Below are 25427 nucleotides of genomic sequence, written 5' to 3'. Positions count from 1 at the left end.
AAGATAGCATTTATTCCATTCCCCCCAAATATTAGGCTTTAATGTAAACCATGAGTTAGATTGTAGCCTAATCAATATTATTGATTTGAAAAGGCTTAATGCCATTTAATTCTATTAAAAGATTAATTATTGCTATATTACACCAAACTTATGGTGACTTAGGTGATTTCCAGATGGCGATGCAGATCTGCTTATATTTAATTTGGGTGTCCATCGGGCGTGCAGTCATCCAGGGATGGTGGCTGGATGTTGAGAGTGGATAAAGGAGTCGCTGTATAAGTTGTGTGATGATTAATCACCATCACAAGCTTATAAAACTCTCATCTTTTACTCTATTTACACAGGGCAGTGGTTTATTGTGCAAAACTGGAGCGGGTGGGATGTAGGCAAGCACTGTTTGGCTATCTGTGCTCATCTATTATCAAGAAGAGCACATTCTGATTGGGTGTTGTTTTTTTGTTTTGCCGGTTGAAAAAAGCAAATATTTCTGTGCCTGTAACATTCTGGTATTTTTATCCAGAAATATTTAGAAAAGCCCAAGCAATTCCTACTGAATTGTAATTGTAAAATCAGAAGATTTGGGTGATAGGAAATGTTACATATATTAACATTTTATATACTCTATATAGTAACACATATATGTGTTCCCAGTACGCTCCCACAGAGAGGGGCTCCTCCGGGTGCTGTCGGCCAAACAATGCCGACTGGTGGCCCCCAGGGGGAGAGCTTTCTCTGTGGGAGCACCTGCCCTCTGGAACGAGCTCCCCCCGGAGATACGGATGATTCCGGACTTATGTACTTTCCGTTGGGCCCTCAAAACCTTTTTATTTCATCAAGGCGGGCTGGCCTAATCCCTCCAATTGTGTATTTTAATTTGGATTTTTAATGGGGGATTTTAACTGTCGGGCCAAATTGTTTAATTCATTTTAAAATTGTTTTTATATTTTGTATTTGATGTTTTTTACTTCTGGCTGTTCACCGCCCTGAGTCCTTCAGGAGAAGGGCGATATATAAATTTAAATATTAAATTAAATTAAATTAAACATATCAAATTCTTTATCAGTCACCGTCAATGAATAAAGTAACTAAATATCCTTTCATATATGTACATGTGTGTGTGTGTATGTGTGTTGTTTTGTTATTCTATATGGCTTATAGTACAAATACAAATTGGCCTTCGAACAATCAAAAGGAAGGCAGATCGGCTTCCGTAACGTAAAAGATGACCCTAAGCTTGTGCACTATATGGAAGTTGCCAAGATGCAGTCAGAACGTGAATACAAAAAGGACTACGAAAAATCAAAGACCAGGTTCCACACTCCTGTCGACATGTTCAGTGTTGTGGCAGCCAAGAAGGCACAGGAAGTGGCAACTGATACCAACTACCGGAATATTATCCACACTTACAGTGCTTTGCCTGATTCTATGAGCCTTGAATTGGCCAAAAATATGATGCAGATCCAGAGTAATGTAAGGAAGTATTTTTTTGATAACTGCTCGAATGACAAAGTTAGATAACCTGAAGTCTTTAAACTCTTTCTTACTTTGCAATTGGGAGGGAACGCGAGGAAGATATATCAGAACTGGTTTTTTTTTCACTGCAGATGGCATTTAGCTTTTCTCCTGAAGAAGCAGGACATAGAAAATATGCAATGTGCTGCTATCAAACTTCCATTTACATGATGGAAATAGCCAAAGTCCTTCTTCCCTCTGCAAATTTAGAGAAGATTTGAAGAGCATTTACTGGGAAGTAGATTGGCACTATAGAAAACATTATTAATTTATTAATTTAATGTATAGGCCATCTTATGGAGCAGCTCTTTATATTAAATGTTAGAGTGGTAGTCATAGTTAACAGCATAGCCTAAGCCATGGTCTACCGCTAGCTCATTGGGCAAATTTATATGACTGTCCCAAATTCAGCTGGTGAGTTGACAATAAATGCCAGTTCTCTCTCACAACATTGCTATGGAGAAAAATTTGAAGAGGAAGTCCTACGTATGCAACAAATTTGGTGTATCTAACTAATAACTAATAATAAAACTGTAATGGAGATAGAATGCAAAATCACGGGATAAAATAATATACAGACATGCTCAAATTAATGTGTCACGTGCATCATTTAACAATGATGAAACAAAGCAGTATAACAACAATGAAATGTACATTTTTCATTTGTGTCTCAAAAAATGCTTGCTTTTTGGTCTTTTCTAATGTGATTTATAATCCAGGCTGCACACTAAACTATGCTCAAAAGATCAATCTTTTTTTTTTTAATATTTGGAAAGTTGTTTTTCCAAACATTTTATATAAACCTTCCTTTCATTTTGTTTTTCAGAATCAGTACAAAGCAGACTATGATGAATTCATGAAAGGGATTGGATGGGTACCACTAGGATCTCTAGAAGCTGAAAAGAATAGAAAAGCCATGGAGATTGTCAGTGAGAAGAAGTACAGACAACATCCAGATAAATTGAAATATTCTATTCTAATGGATTCTATGCCAATGGTTCTGGCGACAAGTAATGCAAAAATAATGGATGATGTAAGCCAAGGAATATTTATTTATCTACTTGCTTACTTACTAAGATTTGGGTAGGCTTACAATCATATAAATCAAATATCTGCAGTCAGTAAACATGATTCATCACAAAACCAAAATCTAATAACTAAAATGTGATGTGAAACACAGCAACATCCTTGCCCAAAGTCATTAAATTAACTTGTTTTCAGTGGATATACATGTGCAGGACAGATTCTAGCTCTTAAGAAATGTATATTATTTTTTCTACAGTATTAAGAAAGTTACTGTGAGGACAATTCAGGAGGCAACTTGCCAATAGTTGTATATATTGGTGATTTATATATTTCTAGTTCATAGGTTTGATTATGGATCGTATGATATTTCTAGGTAAACAAGTATCATCAGATTCATTTCTTTGAGATGTAATCAGTATTATTTACTTAGGGATGAAGTGGTGAATAGATTTCTATTTGCTAATATTTTCTAACTGCTATGATGTAACTGGCTTTTAAAAGATGCAATTTAGGGTGATATTTACATGTTTGTTTTTCTCCCAATGAAAGGGGTAAATTTTCTTTTATATTATTGTATGATCAACATGCAAATGCACATAAAGTCTTTCACAATCCCATGACACAATTCTCTTTTCAAAATAATCCTTTTCAAAAGAGATTTACTTTCTGGCCTAAGAGTCTTTATTATTTTGGACTAAATATTCCAAGATTTCACAGAACAAAAGAAACAATCATTAATTACCAGAGGAACCGGAAGATCTTTCTGCTTGATTTTATTTCTTAAAAATTAGTGTAGCTAAACAAATTTAACTATGCTAATTTGCTAGTACAGGTAGTCCTTGACTTACAACACTTCATTTAGTGACTGTTCAAGGTTACAATGTCACTGAAAAAAGTGATTTATAACCATTTTCCACACTTACAACTGTTGCAGTGTCCCCATGGTCATTTGAGCAAACTTCAGAGGCTCGGTAACTGACTCATATTTATGATAATTGCAGTATCCTGGGTCACGTGATCCCCTTTTGTGACCTTCTAACAAGCAAAATCAGTGGGGAAAACAGTTTCACTTAACAACTGTGTATGAATTTACCAACAGCAGTGATTCACTTAACAACTGTGGCAAGAAAATTCGTAAAATGGGGCAAAACTCACTTAACAAATTAGCAACAAAAATTTTGGGCTCAATTATGGTCGTAAGTTGAGAGCTACCTCAACTGCTAGTACCAATTTGTACTAGCAAATTGTCATCAGCACGTGAATATTCTTCCTTGGATCATTCTACATAAGATAAAATTCACACTTGGTTCATACTGTATTGGGCTGATTAAGCATGGTTCAGTCAAATTAATTCAATTGTTTAGGTAAAATGAACTGATAAAATATTTTTCAATCATCAAAGGATTATGAAATTAAATTTAATTACAATATTGGTTCTATTATGGTGTGGTTTCTTTCATTATGGTGTGGTTTTTTTTTAGGTTTAGTTCAAAGTTATTTTTCAATGATACATGTTTCCTTCATTCTATTTTAGCACCTTTACAAAAAGGACTGGGAAGCAGAAAAGACACAGATTCATATCACGTCAGATACTCCTGAGATTCTTTTGGCAAAAGTCAATGCGTATAATATCAGTGATGTAAGTATGCAGGTTGATTAAGAGCTATATTTTGCTAAGTGCTAGTATTAGTGAATCAGCAAAACTACATTACATTATTTGTCAAACAAGATAAAGTAGACACATCGCCTAGGAGAAAAGCTAGCCTTTGAGTCAAATCCTTCAGTATTATTCATTGAAAACTCTAAGTAGCAGAATTATTTGTATGTGTAACTATTCCATACCTAACATTTCCAAATAATTATTCTCAAACTATCAGCACAAAATCAAGAAAACCATCACACCAAGTCAATAAAGAAACAGGGAAAAAGGTCCAAGCCGGAAAATATAAAAAAGGATTTGTGGTATTTGGCTTTACATATCATCACAGCGGCGAGGTTGACATACGCCCAACTCTGGAAAAACCAGAATATCCCAACAGAAGAGGCTATTATTAAAAAAAATTTAGACTGTGCGGAAGCGGATACATTAACCAAAAAATTAAAGGAGAGAGAGCAATTACAGGGAGGTTTAGTATGGGATAAATTTTATAAATGGCTAGAAAAGAGGAAAGTAAATCCCATTTTAGAGGAGGAATGATATCTGTTGAGAAACCTATCCTATATAAGATAAGTGAGGTCGGACAGACCTAATTGATATATTAAGGCATGTAAGTTGTTTTGTCTTCCCCGGATTATAATGTAGAGATACAGTACCGAACATTTATGTATTAAGGTACTGCAAAGAAACAAGGAAGTATGTATGTTTATTGTTTTTTTTTTTGTGTTATCTTTTTATGATGTGTTGTTTCTATGTTTTTTAACGAAAAATGTAAATAAAGATTATTAAAAAAAAAAAAAAGAAACAGGGAAAAAATACAACTTGAAGAAGAAAAAAAATATATCAAAATTACTATTTGCCAGAACTTGAATAGAAACTCGAGAATTATCCTGGCAGTGTATTAAAAATGCTTGTGAAAGCTCCCCAAAGCCGGCTTTCATTTACTGAAATGTTGCTTTGCTGGATATGTGTAATTAAAATAGGTCTTTTTCTACCCAGACACCATAGTGTCCTGGGGAACTTTGGCAATAGTCTTGCATCTTACTCTGATTCATCTTACTCTGATTCTATAGAACCGGTGCGAACCGGGGGCAATCCACCCCTGGTGGTGTGATTGTTGAAGGAAATGGCAAACCTGCCCCACTGGAATGCCTGGGAAGTGGAGGGGGAATTGTGGTCAGATACTTTAGCATCTCAACTACAGGAAGGAAGAGAAAATCTCAGGATCCTTTAAGCAGATTAAGTTTCAATGTAAAACTGCCTCTCTATAGAGTTCCAGTAGAACTGCTGTAAAGCTGTCATTGCTCTTTTGGATGCTAAGAATAGTTATACATCTTAATTAACCAAGTGCACAGCATCATATGGATGTGGGACATGTGGAATTGTGTGGCTTGTTTGTAAAAAGGGCCCTAATGTAGGTTTGTAATGTGGCATTGATCAACATATAAATTAGCAGGGTGGACTTTAAGGCCCCTTGTGCTTTTTGAAAGATTTGGGATGGCCCTCAAAACAAAGAATCATAACTTTTAACTGGCAGAATCATTGCACTACATTGCGGCTGTCAAACTTACCGTGTCACGTTGCCATCACGTGACGTTTTGTGATGTTTTTCCCATTTGCGGAGCTGAGGTGGGTGTGGCCTGCCTGTGATGCATCCAGCCCGCAGGCCGCCAGTTTGACACCCTTGCACTACATTAATTTAAATGTGCTTGTGTCTTAATTCTATTAAATCAAATTTACTTTTTCTTCTGGATCTTCCTAATATTTCCAGGATGATAAGAAATAACCAGAGTTTATAAAGTATTAATTTTCTGTCTCTGTATTGAGTATTTTTTAAAATAGTTTCCTTTCTTTTCCCACATAGAAAATATATAAACATTCTCTGGAAGAAGCTAAGAAGAAAGGCTGTGATCTCAGAAGTGATGCAATCCCTATTAAAGCTGCTAAAGCTTCTCGGGAGATTGCCAGTGATGTAAGTTTACAGTCGATGTTGTTGGTTTTTTTCTCCTGCTGAAGAAATATTACAGAAGGCCCCTGTGAACAAAAAGACACCTTTGGAACCAATTTTACCATATTTAACAATCTTTCAATCTGTACCTGTATTCACTTTATTTTATTACTGTATGATAAAGTTACAATTCAGTATTGACCTTCTCGAGCTTACATTTCACTTTCTGTTTTCTCTGCAGTACAAATATAAATTGGGTTATGAACAGGACAAGGGTAAACTTGTTGGCTTCCTCAGCCTCCAAGATGACCCCAAGCTTGTCCATTACATGCAAGTGGGCAAGATGCAGTCAGATCGCGAGTACAAGAAAGCCTATGAAGGCAGCAAAACGAGATACAACACGCCTGCTGATACTGTCAGCATTGTGGCTGCCAAAGAAGCACAAGACAATATTACCAATATCAATTACAAAAGGCTCATCCATAAATATATCCTTCTGCCGGATGCCATAAATATAGAACTGGCCAGAAACATGAATCGGGTTCAAAGTGATGTAAGATCTTGCAATCTTTTTTTTTTTACTATTAGTTGAAAGGTGCTTTTTATATGTTTGTTTATCTTTGGGGGAGATGGGCAGTTCAAAAATGTGAAAAATTAATAAAAATAAAAATGCTTTAATAAACAATATTTTATAATAAATGGATTTAATATTTATAAATAAACAGATTACTTGCAATATTCAGCTAGAATTGTCGTAGGATAGAAATTTCTTGACTGAATAAGGATCAGAATTATACGAACATAAACTCAACAGGATTTTTAACAATTTATGTTGATTTTTTAGCTGAGAAAAAAATTCCTTTGGAATTCCCACGTAGTTAAAAGGGAAATCCCAATTTTTACAGATGTCATTAAAACATTTCAACTAAATGAATAACTTGATAAATTACCAAATACATTTTAGTATAAAAATGCATAATTGTAGAAAAGACGTAAGCTATCATCAGCACATATAATAGTATGGATTCAACTCCACCTGCTGTAAAATGTATTTAATTTGTAATAGCTGTACTGTACCAATATTAAATGAAAAACAAAGTGAGATAAAGGACATTCTTGTTAAGTTCAGCAAGTTCTCTTGCTAGATGAAGAGATCATTCCATTTGTAATATCCTTAGCAAAAAAGAACAGTGTACCACGTATTGATCCACAGTTTGTGACTACATAATCCACATTATGTGATCGCATAAAAAAGGAGGAAATCTATAGTTAGCCAAAACTTTTCCCAAACTTTCTCATTTGATTGCTTATGTGCCGTCAAGTCATTTTTGACCCTAGTAACCACACAGATTTTCTCCATGACAATCTACTCCTAACCTGTTCTTTCAAGTTTTCCAATGTTACAGTCATTAGTCACTAGGCCCATCTACCTTGTTGCTGGTCATCCTTTTCCCTTTCATTACACCAGGGGTGTCAAACTCGTGTCATCACAGTGGCGTCACGTGATGTATCGGGACTTTTTTCCCTTTGCTAAACTGGGCGGGAGAGGAGCCAGCTCATGACACATCTGGCCATGGGCTGTGAGTTTGACACCTCTGCCTTATATCTTTCCCAGCATTACAGCTTTCTCCAGAGCAGGGGTGTCAAACTCAAGGCCCATGGGCCAAATCAGCCTCATGGGGTGCTTAAATCTGGCCATGGGGCCACCCTGGAAACAGTGAAGGACTGGCCTGCAGTGCCTCTGCCAGCAAAAACAGAGCTTGGGGGGGGGGGGTCACACCTGAGTTCTGTTTTGCTGGCAGAGGGCAGCAGGAGGCTGTTACGGTCAAAAATGAAGCTGCGAGGGCTGCGCATGGCCCCCCACGAGCTCCGTTTTTGCTGGCAGAGGGTGGCAGGAGGCCATCGCGACCGAAAATGGAGTTTGTGAGTCTGTTTTCATTGGCAGAGCGCTTGGGAGACTACAGATGCCCCCTACACGAGTGACGTCAAGCCCCCCCAGCTCCCTGAGGTCAAATGATGCGGCCCTCAATGAAATTGAGTTTGATACCCCTGCTCTAGAGAGTCTTTGCATAAAGTGCCCAAATTAGTTAATAGTTAGTAATGAATAGTTAGCCAAAGCTTTTCTTTACTCATTCCCATTGCACCATCTCAAAAACATCCAGTGAGACTACTGCTGCAGATTTTAGGTTTTTCTGAATGTCAGTAATCTAATAATATGCTTTGTCAACTGTGTATAAAATAATATTGTGCAAGATGGATGATTGAATTCCATCTGCCTTCTATGTGCCAGGGTCCATGGCGGTAGTTTTGCATTAAAATAGAACAAGTAAATTAGTCAGCAGAACTGCAAAGTCAGCAGGATAGTCACCAGTCTTCAAAATTATAGTTATATAAATCACAGAGAGGGAGGGGAGTATTTTAAAAGGCATTATTGTATAGATCTGCAATGTTTGTTTATCTGTGTCAGAAGCATACCAATTGAAATAAGGCATATTGCATGACACAATATTTAAAATATAAAACGCAAGATTAAAATATATACAAGTTAAACAGATCTTGCCCAGAAACTAGCAACATTAATTGTGTTGTGTTGCGCTGCCGTGAGATCCTCAAGTGTGCACTGATCTGGATAAACTGCAATGATATTGGGACAAAGAATTCAATACATGTCTTATATCACTCAGTGGTATATGTGCTTCCTGGTTTCATAAATATAGTATAACTATAAGTTTTTGGAAAGATTAAGTTGCATCTTAATTAAGTGCACTTTTAGGAAGATCTATACCATGTACAAATGTATTAAATGCTTTCTCAATGGCATGATACAATTGAGAATAAAAATTAAAATCTGCTAATTTATAGAGTCAGAATTATTATTGGAGTATTCTTAAAAAATCGTATGAGAGACGTTGCTGTTCAATATTTTAGAAAGAAAACACTTGTTTATTAACTAAATAATAAACCAAGCATTATTTTTACAATTTTGCAATGCTTATTAATTAAATAATAAAGCAAACAAAAGACAAGAGGATTATATCTTACTCAAGAGTGACCAAAACTGTAATTCACCGTGTCATCATTTCATCATAAGATGTCTCTTTTTCATATGTCCATAGGGTGATGTTATATTATTATAGTTAAGAGCTGTGCAACTATAGATGTGTTTTATTCTCTGCCTACAGCATGAATATAAGCAAGATTATAATGAGTGGTATAAAGGTCTTGGCTGGAGCCCTGCTGGATCATTGGATATTGAGAAGTCCAAGAAAGCCACTGAAATTGCTAGTGACACCAAATATCGCCAGCACCCAAGTATTTTCCCATTTAAGAAGCTGACTGATTCAATGGATATGGAACTCGCCAAGCATAATGCTGATGTTATGAATAAGGTGACTGTTTCCATTCTGAGTGCAAATAATGGCATATGCCACACCCCACTCTACCCCTCTGGTTAGCATTACTTAAGCAAAAGAGTCTCAGGCAGATGTATGTTATGAGTGGTAGAGATTTTGTAGGCCTTTTCAAAAAAAAAGAAAAGAAAAGAAAAGAAAAAGATAAAACAAACAGTTACAGAAATAACAGTCTAAAAATATATCATATATGACATTTAAAATTTAACAACATCGAAACTCAATAACTAGGTTTCCAAAACTAGATAACCCAAATAAGATAGCTCCTCTCTAACTCAGCTCATCTTGAACTCTCCTCTTTTGCCCTAAATTTCCCATTGTTTGCACCTACCTTTTTTGGTGAGGAAAAAGAAAAGAAATCTACCTGCCTAATTTTCCAACTTTGCAGCAACAGCAAAGCCAACAGCCTGCTTTACTTTCAGTTTTGTTTTTCAGCATAGCTAGGGAAAAAAAATCAGCACTCTTTGCAAGCAAGCACCAGAGCCCTGAGCAAAACAGCTGAGAGCAAATCAGCTGAGGGTCGGGAGCCGATCTAATCCAGGGCTAATTAACCTATGCTGAAGCTCCCTGGGCCAATAAAATTACAAAAAAACACCAAACCATTTGTTAAATTGCTGGCTCACCCGCCCCTCGCCCACCACTATTTATTGGCAATAAATAGTGGTGCGGAGGGGTGGGGCAAGCCAGCAATTTAACAAATGGTTCGGCTGCACCACTGGCTATAGGGCGGCCCTTTGAAGCCCCTTGGCAAGAATTTAAACAGTTTTTTTTCCTCTAGCCATCAGCTGGGACTCCGGAGGCAGCAATAGATTGGGAGTGGGTGGGGTAAGCAAATGGCCGGCGATCCAACAGAACAGAGAGTGAGAGTGAGTGAAGGTGTTGGGGGGGGCAAGAGAGGGCTTTGGCGACCCCTGTGAAATGGCTGTTCGACCCCCAAAGGGGTCGTGACCCCCAGATTGAGAACCGCTGCTCTAGGCAGATTTTGGGAAGTCTGCTGGCTTCCATCTGAGTCATTTTTAGCCAGTAGGCTATCACCCTAGTAATTGTGTAGGTGTGCAGTGAAAAATGTCCCAATTCAGCTCTGACAGCTACCGCCGAAGTGGAATTGTTTACCCCCAGCATCCTCCTTAACAAATTATTTTGAGTTCTCTCCAACATGGGGGCCTCTGTAAGACCCCAGATTTCGGCATAATCGTAGAGCATAATCGGAACAAGTTTAGCCTGAAAGACTTTACGAATTGGTAAAATCGAGGTTGGTTGAATATGTTTACTTAATTTGGATACAAGGCTTGCCCCAGCTCTGACCTTTTGAGAAAGGTATTGATGGTGCAGAGTCCAACCACCTGCACTGGAAAAAACAATTCCAAGATAGGTATATTGGGTAACTTGCTCAATCTTTGTGTCATTAATATCCCAATTATGCTTTTTATTCTTATTGCCAAAGACTAAAACTTTTGATTTAGCTACATTTATAGTCAAATGGTTTGTAGTACAATAACGTGAGAGCTTGGCGAGAAGTCTCCTCATCTCTATTTGGGTTCTAGAAAACAGCACTAAGTTATCGGCGTACATTAATACATTAATAAATCTTGAGCCTATTTGGGGGCTATGCGTCAGAAGATCTTCCATCTGCGCTGGGATATCATTTATATAAAGGTTAAAAAGAGTAGGGCCCAGCAGGCAGCCCTGCCTCACTTCTCTAGTTGTCGGTATGCTGTTTGTTGAGGCCCCATTTGCTGCATATCTGACTCTAATTGCCGTATTAGTATAGAGAGTCCTGATCAACAAAATAAGTCTGGGGTCCATCCCCATGGCTTGTAGTTTCCTCCACAGATGGTTCCTATCTATAGAATCAAAAGCAGCAGTAAGGTCAATAAAGGCAATATACAGCTTTTCCCCCTGAGTCTTGTATTTATTAATTAAGTGGGAAAGGATAAAACAATTGTCAATGGTAGACCTACCCGATCTAAAACCTGCCTGCTCATTTGCCAGAATTTCCTTATCCAAGCACCAGTCCTCTATTTTATTTAGCAGATGCTTTGTATACATTTTTGAAATTATATTGAGAAGGCTGATGGGTCGATAGTTAGATGGAGCGGCTCTGTCACCTTTCTTGAAAATTGGAAAAACTATAGCTAACCTCCACCCTTCAGGGATTATCCCTACTTTATCGATATAAGTAAACAGTGCTACCAACACCGGTACCCAGAAATCAGTGTTGGACCTAAAGAGTTCGGGAGGCAGCAAGTCCTCTCCGGGGGCCTTCCCGGCCTTTAAGGATTGTATTATATGTTTAACTTCAGTAGAGGTAAAGAGATTTTGTAAAAACAACTGAATAATTCCTAGCAGATTTTTATTTTATAGAACATAATTATTTGTTAGCTGATTTCTCAGTTTACTGGCACCTTTAATGCTACTGTTAGTGGTATACAATATTTTTGAATTAATGTTTTTATTCTCTCAAGGGGCTTTGTGTGTCCCTAAAAGGGCTTATGCAGATGAAATTCATGAGGTGTTGTATAGAGAAAAAAGCTAATTTATGGCCAGAAGATCATCCCAAGCACATTATTAAATATATATAATATAGAACATATAAATATATTTCCTTTGTAGAGTACCTGCACACACTTTCAATTTTATATTAAAATTTTATATTAAAATCAAACTCAGCATATGCATATTGGTACAGTTGTCCATATGCCAACATTATTGCCTATGTATGCAATTTATTGATCCTTATTGTTTTCTTCTCTAATAGCGTGCATACATAAATGCATGGGAGCAAGATAAGACAACAATTCATGTCATGCCAGATACACCAGATATTATGCTGGCTAAAGCAAATAAGTTTAATTACAGCCAGGTAAGAAAATACTCAAGCATGTGTTTTAGTAACTAGTCTTCATCATGTTGATAATATTCTCATGAATGAAATGATTCCTTTGTAAATTAATTTTTGTCATTGCTGTTTCTTGAAACTCTGAGACTATTGGTGGAAATTCAACTTTTGCGTCATTCAATTTTCTCTCAAGAAAGAACAAGAACATTAATGTCTATAAAGTCCTCTGATTCTCTATCAGCTGGGCCTAGTCCAATAGGGAGCATAAAGAACAAATAAAAATACTGAATGTATAATCTAATTATTATAAATCTAAACTGATCGTTCTACAGCTAGATAAATCTGAAATTTTCTAGAGCCAAATTTATACTTCCTAGCTGATTTTAACAGTTCTGAATATTTAACGCATTTGCCATATCTTAGGCATTGACTCCTTAATGACATTGTCATAAACTGCTCTTATTCCTCAGAAATCTCTTCAGTAATCTCTCTCCCTTTTAATTACTAGGAAGTTGATTTCAATTTGTGGCATTTGTTTGAAGTGAAATTTGAAGCAAATCAAAAGTTTTCTTGTGAGGCACACACACAAAAGAGAAAAAAGCTGAGAAGTATGATAATATTATTAAATATTAGCAGGTCTTTCACAACTACTGTGATAACAGAATGCTGACTAGACAGATGTTTGCAGAATCTAAAGAAATCATATTACTTTGTTCAATTTTTTAAAAAAAACACATTTGAAGCTAATATGTTCCTCAAATAACAGACAATATTTGAGGAAAGCTAAGGTATTACTAGGCAAGTTTCTTAGGGATTTGCACATTCCTGTAACAAGATTAGATTTCTCCATGAGGAAACCTGAAGCATATATGGGATGTGTTTCAATTGTAGGAGTGGATTGTAAATGTTTAATTTATTCAAATTGCTTTCCTTCTTTTTAATCTATGCTACTTTTTCATGCTAGAAATTGTACAAACTTGGATTGGAAGAAATGTTGAAAAAGGGTTATGATCTCACTACTGAAGCCTTATCAGTGAAAGCAGCTAAAGCATCCAGAGACATTGCTAGTGATGTAAGTTAGTTATAATATATTGATATACATTGATATATATATATATATATATATATACTTTGTCCTTCCTATAAGATTCAACTTTGATAAAACTTCGCACTAAAAAAATTTTGAGCTATGTCCAGACAATTTCTTCACAAGTAAATCATACAGAAATCTGTAGAGACTTACTAGGTTTGTGTACATAAAAATGCAACCATCGTGAACATGTTAGATATACCTCTAAATCTGACACTCAACAAACCTGGGTCTGCAAATTATTCCTGACGTTGACTTTTTCTAACCTTTATTTTTTAAAAAAAATTTAGTACAAGTACAAAGACGGCTACCGCAAGCAACTCGGCCATCATATTGGAGCTCGTAGTATAGAAGACGATCCTAAAATGTTGCATTCTATAAATGTGGCCAAGATGCAGAGTGAGAGGGAATACAAGAAAGTTTTTGAGATGCTGAAGACCAAGTACAGCAGTCCTGTGGATATGCTGTCAGTCTTGGGGGCCAAGAATTGCCAGAAGCTGGTCAGCGATATTGATTACCGTAATTATTTGCACCAGTGGACATGCCTCCCAGACCAAAATGATATCATCCATGCCAAGAAGACCTATGAACTACAGAGTGATGTAAGCCACATATTTCAACCATTTTGATTGATAAAACTATACTGTAGCAGTTGCCTGAAGTCTTTCCCTGTCTGTTATTTATCCAATTACCAATTAATGATCCTGCTTGCATCGTTTGCCTTCCTTATTGAGATCTGAAAATGCATGTTTTATTTTCTTATTACTCTTCTGCACTCTCTGTTTCTGTGACTTATAGTAATTGTAGACACTGATATCCAACTTACGTTTCCCTCTTCCTTTATTAACTTGGTAAGGTCATGTTGTTGTTTTTAAATTTCCTGAACTTCTCCTTTCCTTGTTCCTAGTTCCTTCCTTAAACTAAAACTTGCAAAGGATTTTTTAAAAAAATTTCAGTTCTGTCTTTCTCTTCTCAACCATTTCTCTCAGTGTCTAAATTTGGAAAAATATGAAAGAAAATTATACAGAGATGGTATTTTGAAGAAAATATGTGGCAACTGTTAGTAAAATATGAGCCTAGTACAGGAAAGCAAGAATGAGTAAAAACATACACACCAGAATATGCTAAAGAGAATCAAAGTTGGACTAAGAGGGAGAGAAGAGGAAACAATGTTTAGTTTTCAATATTCTGTTATTATACTCTTATATTATAAAGGAGAGTTATTGTATTTTTTATGAGGTTTGGCCTGACATGAAAATACGTTTCTAACCCTATATCCTACTTTGCACTTTTATTCATAACCCACCAAGATATTACAGAGTCCTAAATCAAAGAGGCATCATTGGACGAAAAAGAAATATGTACAAAATTATAGGGCAGTAAGTAAGGAACAAAACACCTTCAGATATTTTTGTTAATTTAGAATGGTGGCTTCTTTTTTTCCCCTGCCAGATTGCATATAAATCTGATCTCGAATGGCTTAAAGGCGTTGGATGGAATACGCTTGGATCTCTCGAGTCGGAAAAGAACAAGAAAGCTTCTGAGATTCTGAGTGAAAGAACTTATCGTCAGCATCCAGACACAATTAAATTCACAAGCATTCCTGATTCAATGGAAGTTGTTCTGGCAAAAGAAAACTCAAAGCATAGAAGTGATGTGAGTGTTTCTCAATTTGAGGGGTTTTGCTGTTTGGAGAAACAGTCAACAGCATTAAAAACAGCTTGAAAGTGCGAGGGGGAAGAAAGCAATAGATTCTGCAGTATAATGTAGTTGTTTGATTCCATCCCTGAACCTATATTTCTTCAAAAGTAAGTTATATTCAAATAAACTCAAGATCGTTTAGAAATTTGCTTTAGGACTGTAACTCTCTTTAATAAATTGCAGTTAAGATCCCCTGATCAACAGAACTTGCTTCCAAGTAAATAAGAATAAAATTTTATGATGGTAAATATATTTTAAAAATAAAATTTAGTGTAGGAAGAATGAAGTTGCTCATTGGATTTATTCAGCAAAATGGTATTTTTTTGTAAGTTTGATTTCAGTTTTTCTAAAAATTAATATAAATGAACATCCTTGAGGATATAATAAACTTTACTTAATTTAAAGATGAAACAAAATAACCTCTTTTGCATAACTATTCCACTTTGTAGATAGGTTATGAAGAAGAAACCTTCTAGCAGCATTTTCATAACTATTTCTTCTGCATGCACAGAACAACTCATAATGTTTTGCATTATCTGAGTAGAAATTTTACTGTACTGTGAAAGGTCATATTGTATATAATTATTTTTATCACTGAAACATATTGATTCAGTCTTTGTTTTTGCTTTCTAGAGACTTTATCGAGAAGCTTGGGACAAAGATAAGACTCAGATTCATATCATGCCTGACACTCCTGAGATTATGTTGTCCAGAATCAATTTAGTTAACTTGAGTGATGTAAGTTTGATACCGGTTTGATTAGAGAATCAAACTTTTAGTGTTGTACTAGAGTGTTGCACTCCTAACTTTCATTGGCTCTCTTCTTAGAAACTCTACAAATTAGGATTGGAAGAATTGAAACGGAAAGGCTATGATCTTCCACCTGATGCCATACCGATCAAGGCAGCAAAAGCATCTAGAGAAATTGCCAGTGAAGTAAGGAACTCTGTTTATGCATTTTAAGGAAAAATGGCATGCAGTGTTTGTTAAATCTTCCTCTTATTTGGTATCTGAGGAAGGGTAAACTGAGGCCCTAGCATAGTTCCCAAAGGCCCCTGAAAGCAATCCATTAACTGCTAAGGACTAAGAGTCTGATTCTTGATGGAAAGGTAAATGAGTGTCTTGCATATCATAACTGGTCTTTCATTTCCACAGGGACTTTGTTTCAGTTTTGTTTCCCATTGGCATGATGGCCCCAATCCTTGGTTTATATGTATGACCACCACACAACCCCCACCCCCCCGATTTTTAATATAATTTCATTCATCAATTAAATTGCTAATTAATCTGTGTGAGATTTTTCAATAGAAAAAAATAAAATAATTTAAGATAGCATTTTAATTAAATGTATTAAAGGTATTAAATGTCCTTCTGGACTAACCATTTTCAATTCCGAATGCTCATCTGATTAATGAAAATAAAAAGGTGATTTTTAACCCTTTTTGAAAATCATAAGCAGGGAATTCTAAATCCCTTTCTTATAACTTAATATTCCTCAAATCATTCTTCACTTAAAAGACATATATTTGTGATAGGCAACTATATAAACTGAATAATAAATGAGTGAACAAACAAATGAATAAATACTAACCTCACATTTCTTTTATTGCTAAGAAAAAATATTAACCTGTTTTACTAGTTAGATTAATAATTACATCATTAAAACAAATATACAGAGTCCACTTTAGTTTTCATATATGTAAATGAAAACTCCGAGGGAGCTGGGCAGTTAAGAAATATGAAATATAAATAAACAATATAAATAAAAATGTACTGTGTACTAAAAGAAAATACTATTTTGATAAATATATAAAACTAGAATTTCTTGTATAAACAAACCCTATAATTTCCCCCTATAACTCTTTAATATGTTGCTGATGTTACTGGAATTAAAAGGAACACCCTAAATTTGAGATGATCTCCTCTCAAGGATGATTAAACACACTCCATACATATCCTCCTGTAGGTATAAAAACCATCCGGGTGATTTTGGAGAGATCCAGTTGCTCTCTTTCATCCCTAGACTGGAAAGTTCAAAAATATCTACTTATTAACCTGCTTTGGGTTAGCATGGTGGATTATCATCCATAACCAGAGGTAGGTTTCAGCAGGTTCTGACCAGTTCTGGAGAACCGGTAGTGGAAATTTTGAGTAGTTCGGAGAACCGGTAGTAAAAATTCTGACTGGCCCCGCCCCCATCTATTCTCTGCCTCCCAAGTCCCAGCTGATCAGGAGGAAATGGGGATTTTGCAGTAACCTTCCCCTGGATTGGGGACGGAATGGAGATTTTACAGTATCCTTCCCCTGCCACGCCCACCAAGCCACGCCCACCGAGCCATACCACGCCCACCAAGCCAAACCCACAGAGCCGGTAGTAAAAATTTTTGAAATCCACCACTGTCCAAAACCTTCATTGAAGTAGCCTGCATCCTGCAGTGGATTGATTTAAGCTGATAATATCTATCTCTACCTCCATCTTTCTCTCAACAAACCAAAATACTTGTGTGTTGCCCATCTTTCCCGTCATGTCAACTTAAGGTCATTAATTACAGATGAAATCAATTCTGGAGACAGTTCAACAGTGTTGTATATAACTATATGTACACCCAAGTCACTCTCTTATTTTCAGCCAGATTTTTCTGTTCTCAAAGAATGGGGATTGCTCACTCACCAGAAAATGAACAATCCAATTAACAGATAATCAGTGGGGGGTGGGAGGAATAACTTGTTTCCCCTTTGAATTAATATAGATTTAAATAGGTAATTATTAATAAGCTTAATAATAATAGTTAATAGGGATAATAATAATACCTTTAGTAAACCCTTCTTTAAAAAACTGAATACCGTACCCTTTATCATCATTGCAATAAAAAGTGCTTACTTTCCATCCCCAGCATGCTCCCCTCATTTACACCAAGAAGGATAGGAAGTAATGGAGAATTAATGGGAAAGAAAAATTTATTACACCGGCAAATACAGTGTCAACTTCGAACTGAACCTGGCAGCAGCCATCTTTCTGTTCCTCAGTTGCCACACAGAGGGGGAAGGAGGGAAGGAGGTTGGAATACATTACTAGACACAACAGAGAGCGTTCTCATGAAAATCAAGGTCATCTCTACTGGCAACCAATAAGGTTTGGGGAAGGAGTGCCTGAAGAGCCTGCCAATTAACTGCCAATTAACCTAATTGGCCAATGTGACCTGTGATACTTGGGGATGGGGTTATTTCCTAGTTTAATTATACTGAAACCGCGGGAAAGATTTAGATTTGGTTTTCCTTTGGAGCTGTGCTGATGTGATGTACTCATTAAAGAAGACCTTTGAGAAGGAGCCAAGTCTCAGAGTTCTGATTTGCTTGGGTTCATTATTTGGAGCCTTGACATACAGATCTTTCAGTTAAGAGACATCTCTGGATTTTACCCAATCATGTTGGAACTCAGCACTTGATATATAGTGATCAAATTGACTGAAAAAATATGTCAGTTTAACACTTTTAGTTATATGGGGAACTAGATGAAAGGTTTCTCTCTCTCTCTCTCTTTCTCTCTCTGTACAGTACAAATACAAAGAGGCATACCGTAAGCAGCTTGGTCACCACATTGGAGCTCGTAGTGTGGAAGATGATCCTAAAATATTGCATTCTATAAATGTAGGCAAAATGCAGAGTGAGAGAGAATATAAGAAAGTTTTTGAGAAATTGAAGACCAAATATAGCAGTCCTGTGGATATGCTGTCAGTCTTGGGGGCCAAGAATTGCCAGAAGCTGGTCAGCGATATCGATTACCGTAATTATTTGCACCAGTGGACATGCCTCCCAGATCAAAATGATGTCATCCATGCCAGGAAAACGTATGATCTTCAAAGTGATGTAAGTGGCATTTTAGCAACTTTGCAAATATAAAGCCATGCTTAATACTAAGCTAAGCACTTTCTTCTGCTCAGTGTTAGCTGTGCACTAAGAACAACCATTATGGACCACTCAGTTTGTTTGAATGTGTTTCACTGTTACACTGTTTCTCAAGATTTAGAGATGTTTTAAGAAGCGATAACGTTAATAAAATTTTGAATAATAAAATAGAAAAAGTAATAACTTTTCTTTCCTTCAGATTAATTATAAATCAGACCTTGAGTGGCTCAGGGGTGTTGGCTGGTCTCCTAGTGGTTCTTTGGAAGCAGAGAAGAATAAAAGAGCTTCTGAGATCTTGAGTGACCATGGATATAGGCAGCACCCTGACACTTTCGCTTTTACCAGCCCTATTGATTCCTTACCTATGGCTTTGGCAAAACATAACTCTGAAATTATGAATCAGGTAAGTTTTGTCAATGATCCTTTCTTTAAACACACACACACACACCCTACAGTTTGATGGAATAATAATGTTTTCTGTAACAAGACTTCAAAGTAAGCTATATAGTTGCTCTACTAAAGTTTTAAAGATGCATATCAGTATATAATAGAATAGAATTGTTCTGCCCCAGCTCCGGATTCCCAAGGATTGTGACACACACCAACGGTTCTTATCAAAGTTATAACGTACCAAGAATAAACAAAGTCTGGCAAAGGTTAGCAACCAGCCCAGAAAACAAGATATGATAAGACACTCACTATCCAAACTACTCTTTAATAATTACACGTTGTTTCCAGCAAGAAATTACTAACTGCATGTGACTTAAATAGGCTAAGGGAGTGGCCAATTATCCTCAAACCTTACTCTTGAGGAGACCTCCTCCTCCTGAGTAGCCACTCCTGCCTTTTGGCAGCCCTGTGTGCTCAAGCATTGAGGAGAGGCTCCTCCACTTTGCTCTCTCCACTTGAAGGAGCTCTGGAGGTTCTGAAGGCCCTGGCTGAGTCTCTGCCTCTGGCATCACATCCTCTTCAGCCTCCTCGCTGTCCGACACGAGTGCTAGCTGCACAGGTTGCTGGTGCGACCCCACACCAGCCTCCTCATCGTCGGGATCAGCCACGATCCATGCAGGCTGCTGGCGGGCCACAACAAGAATAGAATTTAGAATATAATTTTTTATTGGCCAAGTGTGATTGGACACACAAGGAATTTGTCTTGGTGCACCTTAATGCACCTAAAAGATGCGTTATTGATTTCTGTTTGCTTTTTAGAATTGAGGGGAAAGTTCAGAAGACACAGTAAATCATTCCTAGCAGCCTTAGGTCAAAATGTGTTCTCTAGAACAGTATAAGAGCTTAGTAGAACTCATCAGAAATGGCCTTGGAAACCTATTAGATATCCCATTATTGATTAATACTTGATGAAGAAATTCCTTGCTAAAGAGATTAGGATTTTATTTATGCAACAAGATGGTCACAAATATTGAACCTGTTTATATTCACCTTATTTCCAACCCTGGCTTTAAAAACGAATAAGTTAAAAATTAAGTAATACTTTCTCATCTATTTTTGGATCTAGCACAATCTTATTCACTCGACTGCTTTCTGTATTCTGTAATTATGGTATTAACAATATAAAATGGGTTTCGTAATTTCCATCCACAACACATAATTAGAATATATTTCAGTTTTAATAGCCATTATATTGATTATTTTATTGTGCTTTTTTTTAGCGTATGTATGTTGATGCTTGGAATAAAGATAAAACCAGTATCCATATTATGCCTGATACACCTGAAATTCTACTGTCACAACAGAACAAAATCAACTACAGTGATGTAAGTGGATTTCTATTAGTCGAACCTATGAGAAGGGATGGGGAAAAAATGCTGTCAGAAACACTAAAGCAATACTTGCCATCCATTTAGAAACTGTACAAACTGTCATTGGAAGAGGCCAAGAAGAAGGGGTATGATCTTCGGATAGATGCAATTCCTATCAAGGCTGCTAAAGCATCCAGAGATATTGCAAGTGAGGTATGTAGTTACATGATATGATACAAACCACAAATTTTTATGTGATTGCAATGTTACCTATAATTTTAGACTTTTCCTATACAGCAAGAATTGGATTCTTTTGAGGCTTGGTTGATTGTGCAAATTTTTTTGCAACTGCTACAAGTGTTCAGGATATATTTAAATGGCCTAAATAGTTTTCCTTGGAAGTATTGATAGTATGGGCATTTAATTTTTCAGCCAAAATAACTACAAAGATAAATGGAGCATATCTTCATTGGCCTGATTCAATTACTCCACAGTTTTTCATTCTCTCTCTGTGGATATATGTTAGAGATTAGTAATAGCAACCTAGGAAATGAAATGAAGTAGTATAAAGCATTGGAATCAATTACATTTTCTCCTTGTAAATTTACCAAAGATTGAAATAGTAAACATGAACCCAAATCCACATGCAAAAATATAAGTAGTTTTGTACAAACAATCTGGATGATGTTATAGATTTGTACAATACTTGATTTAAACTCTTCTAGATCTTAGGGAACTCAAGGTAAGTAAACATTATGTTTTAAACTGTTTATTATTGTTATCAACAGTACAAGTACAAAGAAGGTTATCGCAAGCAACTCGGCCATCATATTGGAGCTCGTAGTATAGAAGACGATCCTAAAATGTTGCATTCTATAAATGTGGCCAAGATGCAGAGTGAGAGGGAATATAAGAAAGTCTTTGAGATGCTGAAGACCAAATACAGCAGTCCTGTGGATATGCTGTCAGTCTTGGGGGCCAAGAATTGTCAGAAGCTGGTCAGCGATATTGATTACCGTAATTATTTGCACCAGTGGACATGCCTCCCAGACCAAAATGATGTCATCCATGCCAGGAAGGCCTATGAACTACAGAGTGATGTAAGTCGTGATGGCTTTTAACTTCACTGGAACTGATTTGTGAGAACAAATTTCTTGAGTTTTAGAAAAGTCAGCAAGATCTGGTTCATTAAATATGGGTAGCTTGGAAAATATTTCTAAAAAGATTCGAAGAAGCTCTCAGTAATATTTGTACTTCCAAAATTCAGTCCCTTTACTGACTTTTGATATTACTTAAGTTGAAGTCTAATAGAACCTTAACGTTAGAATAAGGGTGCACAGTATCCAAGTGGTTAAGATGCTGGGTTTATTGACTGGAAAGTTGGAAGTTCAAGATTAAGTTCTTCACGAGGGAGTGAGCTTCTATTACTTACCCCATCTTACCAACCTAGCAGTTTGAAAGCATGTAAATGCAAGTAGACAAATAAGCACCACTTCGCTGGGAAGGTAACAGGGTTCCATGTGCCTTCAGTGCATATTCATGTCAGTCATATGACAATGGGAGCATCTTCAGACAATGCTGGCTCTTTGGCTATAAATTGGAGATGAACATCAACCCCTAAAGTGGATATGACTGGCAGGGGAAACATTTATATATATATATATATATTTAACCTTCCATATGGAAATATATGGAAAAGTCTAATTAGGGCCCACAACATGACACCTGGCATATGCTGCAAGGTTCCCTGATTCTTTTAATATTTGTACTAAAAACACAACATTTAAGTTTAAAAATAATGAGAAGCTAATGGAGAGCAAATCATGCTTTCCAAAAACGCTTCAGAGTATTGGATCAATTTGCAATTTAAGGGATGGAATGTTTCTTTTGTGGCAATTTTTATATTGTTTTGATGTCAAAAGACATTCACAGTAGTAATCGCGTGTGATCACAACATTGTCTCAATATTTCAAATCTGAACATCAGCCTAAAACAGTTGGGAATCACAAGTCTACAATAAGGTTAGTTTTATAAATACATAAAAGAAGTACTATTAGAAACTGTAATTGTGACAATATTGTAATATCTAATTTAGCCATTTTTCTTGGTTTTGTAAAAAAAAAAATTGGGAAAATGTTTTAGTTTAGCTGAAAAAACTAAACCCACAAATTATTGGTTTTTGTTTTCTTAATAAGGACCATTATTTCTGGCATTTGTCGTAGCAAAAGTTGTTGATTTAGCATTTCATTTTAAATGATGATGTTAGGTGATGTGATTAGAGAATAAAAGATGCTCATATTAAGGACATTTGTGATTAAAAGGATGTGGGGAGGTGATGGGATATATTTTAAAGAAAGTATCAAGACAGCTGTTGTGTTAATATGCAGAGTAGTGAGTTTCAATTCATAAGCTGTCTTAAAGGACAAAAAATAAAATTCAATTATTAAAGCACTTCATTGAGGACCGTAAAGACTATAAGGCTCGTGAACTTGGTGTAGTGCATAGGATCAAAGACAAAACTTTGGGCTGTTAGATCTAAATGCATTTCTGACTAAATGCCCTTTTTAATGTTCTGCTTCACAGAATTACTACAAGTCTGATCTTGAATGGTTGAAAGGCATTGGGTGGGTCCCTATTGGTTCCTTGGAGAATGAAAAAGTAAAGAAAGCTGGAGAGATCTTAAGCGAAAAGTTGTATCGTCAGCCTCCAGACAAATTCAAATTTACAAGTGTGACAGATTCTCTAGAAATACTTTTGGCCAAGCATAATGCAGAAAATATGAATAAGGTGAGCACTGATGGCGTGTTTTAAATATGTAACTGAGTATTAAAATGACATTTGTGCAAGAAGCTTAAGAGATTGAATGTAATAATTAATACGGCAGTTTTAAACTTTGTACTGGCATTTTGTTTAATATAAATATTATTTGTAATACTTTATTTAATTGTATATAATTAAATAATATGCCTATAATTCCCATGTACATATTATTTCTCATTCTTTTACTATAAAGAATGTTTTCAAACATAAAGGGACTACTGCATCCTTTGGATCCTAGGATTTTTCTATTTGATACTAGCAATTAGAATTAAAAGAATGATGTATTTAAGTCCTTATTACTAAAAACCTGCAATGCTTCTATTTAAGCAATATTGCAAATACATCAAACTAGTCTTAAAGAAGTTTCATTTTTCAAGACATATGAAGTCCAACAGGCACAGCATTTGTTAAATACAAAACTTTAATGCCGTTAATGGCTAAATGTCTTTGTAAAATCAATAATCTACTGCCTCATTTTTCTTTCATAGGCTTTAGAACTAAGGAGTGCTTTCTTATGTAATCTGCACTAATTATCAACACAGAATTCTGGAATGGAATGAAAGATGTGTGAAAGATGACAGCTGCAACTGTGTGACTGCAGACTTGCCTTTTTTGTATGCATTAGAACTTAGAATTTAGAATAACCGAGTTGGAAGGGACCTTGTAGGTCATCTAGCCCAACCTCCTGCTCAAGCAGGAGACTCTATACCCGTGATGGCGAACCTATGGCACACGTGCCACAGATGGCACGTGGAGCCATATCGGTGGGCACGCAAGCTCAGCTCCAGCGCACATGCGTGCGCTGTCCAGCTAATTTTCAGGCCTTCTGGGCCCACCAAAAGTCAGGAAACAGGCTGTTTCTGGCCTCCGGAGGGCCCCCAGGGGAAGGCCGTTTTCATTCTCCCCAGGCTCCTAGAAAGCCTCTGGAGCCTGGGGAGGGCGAAAAACGGGCCTACCGGGCCCACCATGCCATCACGTGCCAAAAGTGGGGGACCACGGGGTGGTTGTGCATGGGGGGGTGGGCGCATAGAATTATGGGTGTGGGCACATGTTCACACAACCCCCTGCACTCCCCCCACTTTTGGCACGCAATGACAAAAAGGTTAGCCATCACTGCTCTATACCATTTCTGACAAGTGCCTGTCCAGTCTCATCTTGAAAGCCTCCAGTGATGAAGCACCCACAAGCTGAAGTTGCCTTCAGAAGTTCATACATTGCATTGCTCATGGAGTGTACGTAGAAAGAGGCAGGATTTTGATTGCACCTTGGGGCTGCCATCTTGACTTTTTTTTTTGTTGATATCCTCTGAGAAGCCCTGCTTGGTGATGGTATTTCTACTTGAGCTTTCACAGAGAGACAATGGGATTAGAGAAGAGCCCAAATTGATTTCATTCCAATGCCTGTTTTATTTTCTTCCTTGTCCTCTTTTCACAGCGTTTGTACACTGAAGCTTGGGATAAAGACAAGACAGAAATTCACATAATGCCTGATACCCCTGAAATCACTTTAGCAAGACAGAACAAGATCAACTACAGTGAGGTGAGGTCACTGGATTGAAGTTCTATCAAACAGTCTCGTTATGATGTGCACCCTCTACATGAAAAGGGTTCTCTGGGAGAAGATAACTGATCTCTGAGGAAGAGCTGATCATCAGCTGCAAGTAGGGTAAAAGGACTGAGGGGAGAGGGAGAAAGGCTAGTGGTGGGGGAAGAGAGAAAAGTCTGTAGGGATCCATGTCATAGTTCCAGCATTTTTTCC

General features: G+C 36.7%; 1 protein-coding gene across 31 annotated transcripts in view; it reads left to right on the top strand.

The window, feature by feature from the left end:
- The window catches only part of NEB (nebulin), a 217056-nt gene that overhangs the window by 65027 nt on the left and 126602 nt on the right, over nucleotides 1–25427 (top strand). For all 31 annotated transcript variants that reach the window (XM_087881859.1, XM_087881879.1, XM_087881868.1 and 28 more), the window contains exons 59-77: nucleotides 1159–1470; nucleotides 2339–2545; nucleotides 4073–4177; nucleotides 6060–6167; nucleotides 6385–6696; nucleotides 9326–9532; nucleotides 12312–12416; nucleotides 13357–13464; nucleotides 13773–14084; nucleotides 14935–15138; nucleotides 15817–15921; nucleotides 16012–16119; nucleotides 18739–19050; nucleotides 19289–19492; nucleotides 20760–20864; nucleotides 20955–21062; nucleotides 21638–21949; nucleotides 23433–23636; nucleotides 25104–25208. In XM_087881859.1, the coding sequence (XP_087737985.1) occupies nucleotides 1159–1470; nucleotides 2339–2545; nucleotides 4073–4177; nucleotides 6060–6167; nucleotides 6385–6696; nucleotides 9326–9532; nucleotides 12312–12416; nucleotides 13357–13464; nucleotides 13773–14084; nucleotides 14935–15138; nucleotides 15817–15921; nucleotides 16012–16119; nucleotides 18739–19050; nucleotides 19289–19492; nucleotides 20760–20864; nucleotides 20955–21062; nucleotides 21638–21949; nucleotides 23433–23636; nucleotides 25104–25208 (3543 nt within the window). The remainder of the gene's footprint in view (nucleotides 1–1158; nucleotides 1471–2338; nucleotides 2546–4072; nucleotides 4178–6059; nucleotides 6168–6384; nucleotides 6697–9325; nucleotides 9533–12311; nucleotides 12417–13356; nucleotides 13465–13772; nucleotides 14085–14934; nucleotides 15139–15816; nucleotides 15922–16011; nucleotides 16120–18738; nucleotides 19051–19288; nucleotides 19493–20759; nucleotides 20865–20954; nucleotides 21063–21637; nucleotides 21950–23432; nucleotides 23637–25103; nucleotides 25209–25427) is intronic.

Source organism: Pantherophis guttatus, chromosome 1 (assembly GCF_059756535.1).
Source record: "Pantherophis guttatus breed Tessera chromosome 1, ASM5975653v1, whole genome shotgun sequence".
Classification (NCBI taxonomy): Eukaryota; Metazoa; Chordata; class Lepidosauria; order Squamata; family Colubridae; genus Pantherophis; species Pantherophis guttatus.
This window is presented reverse-complemented; position numbering and strand designations above follow the sequence as displayed.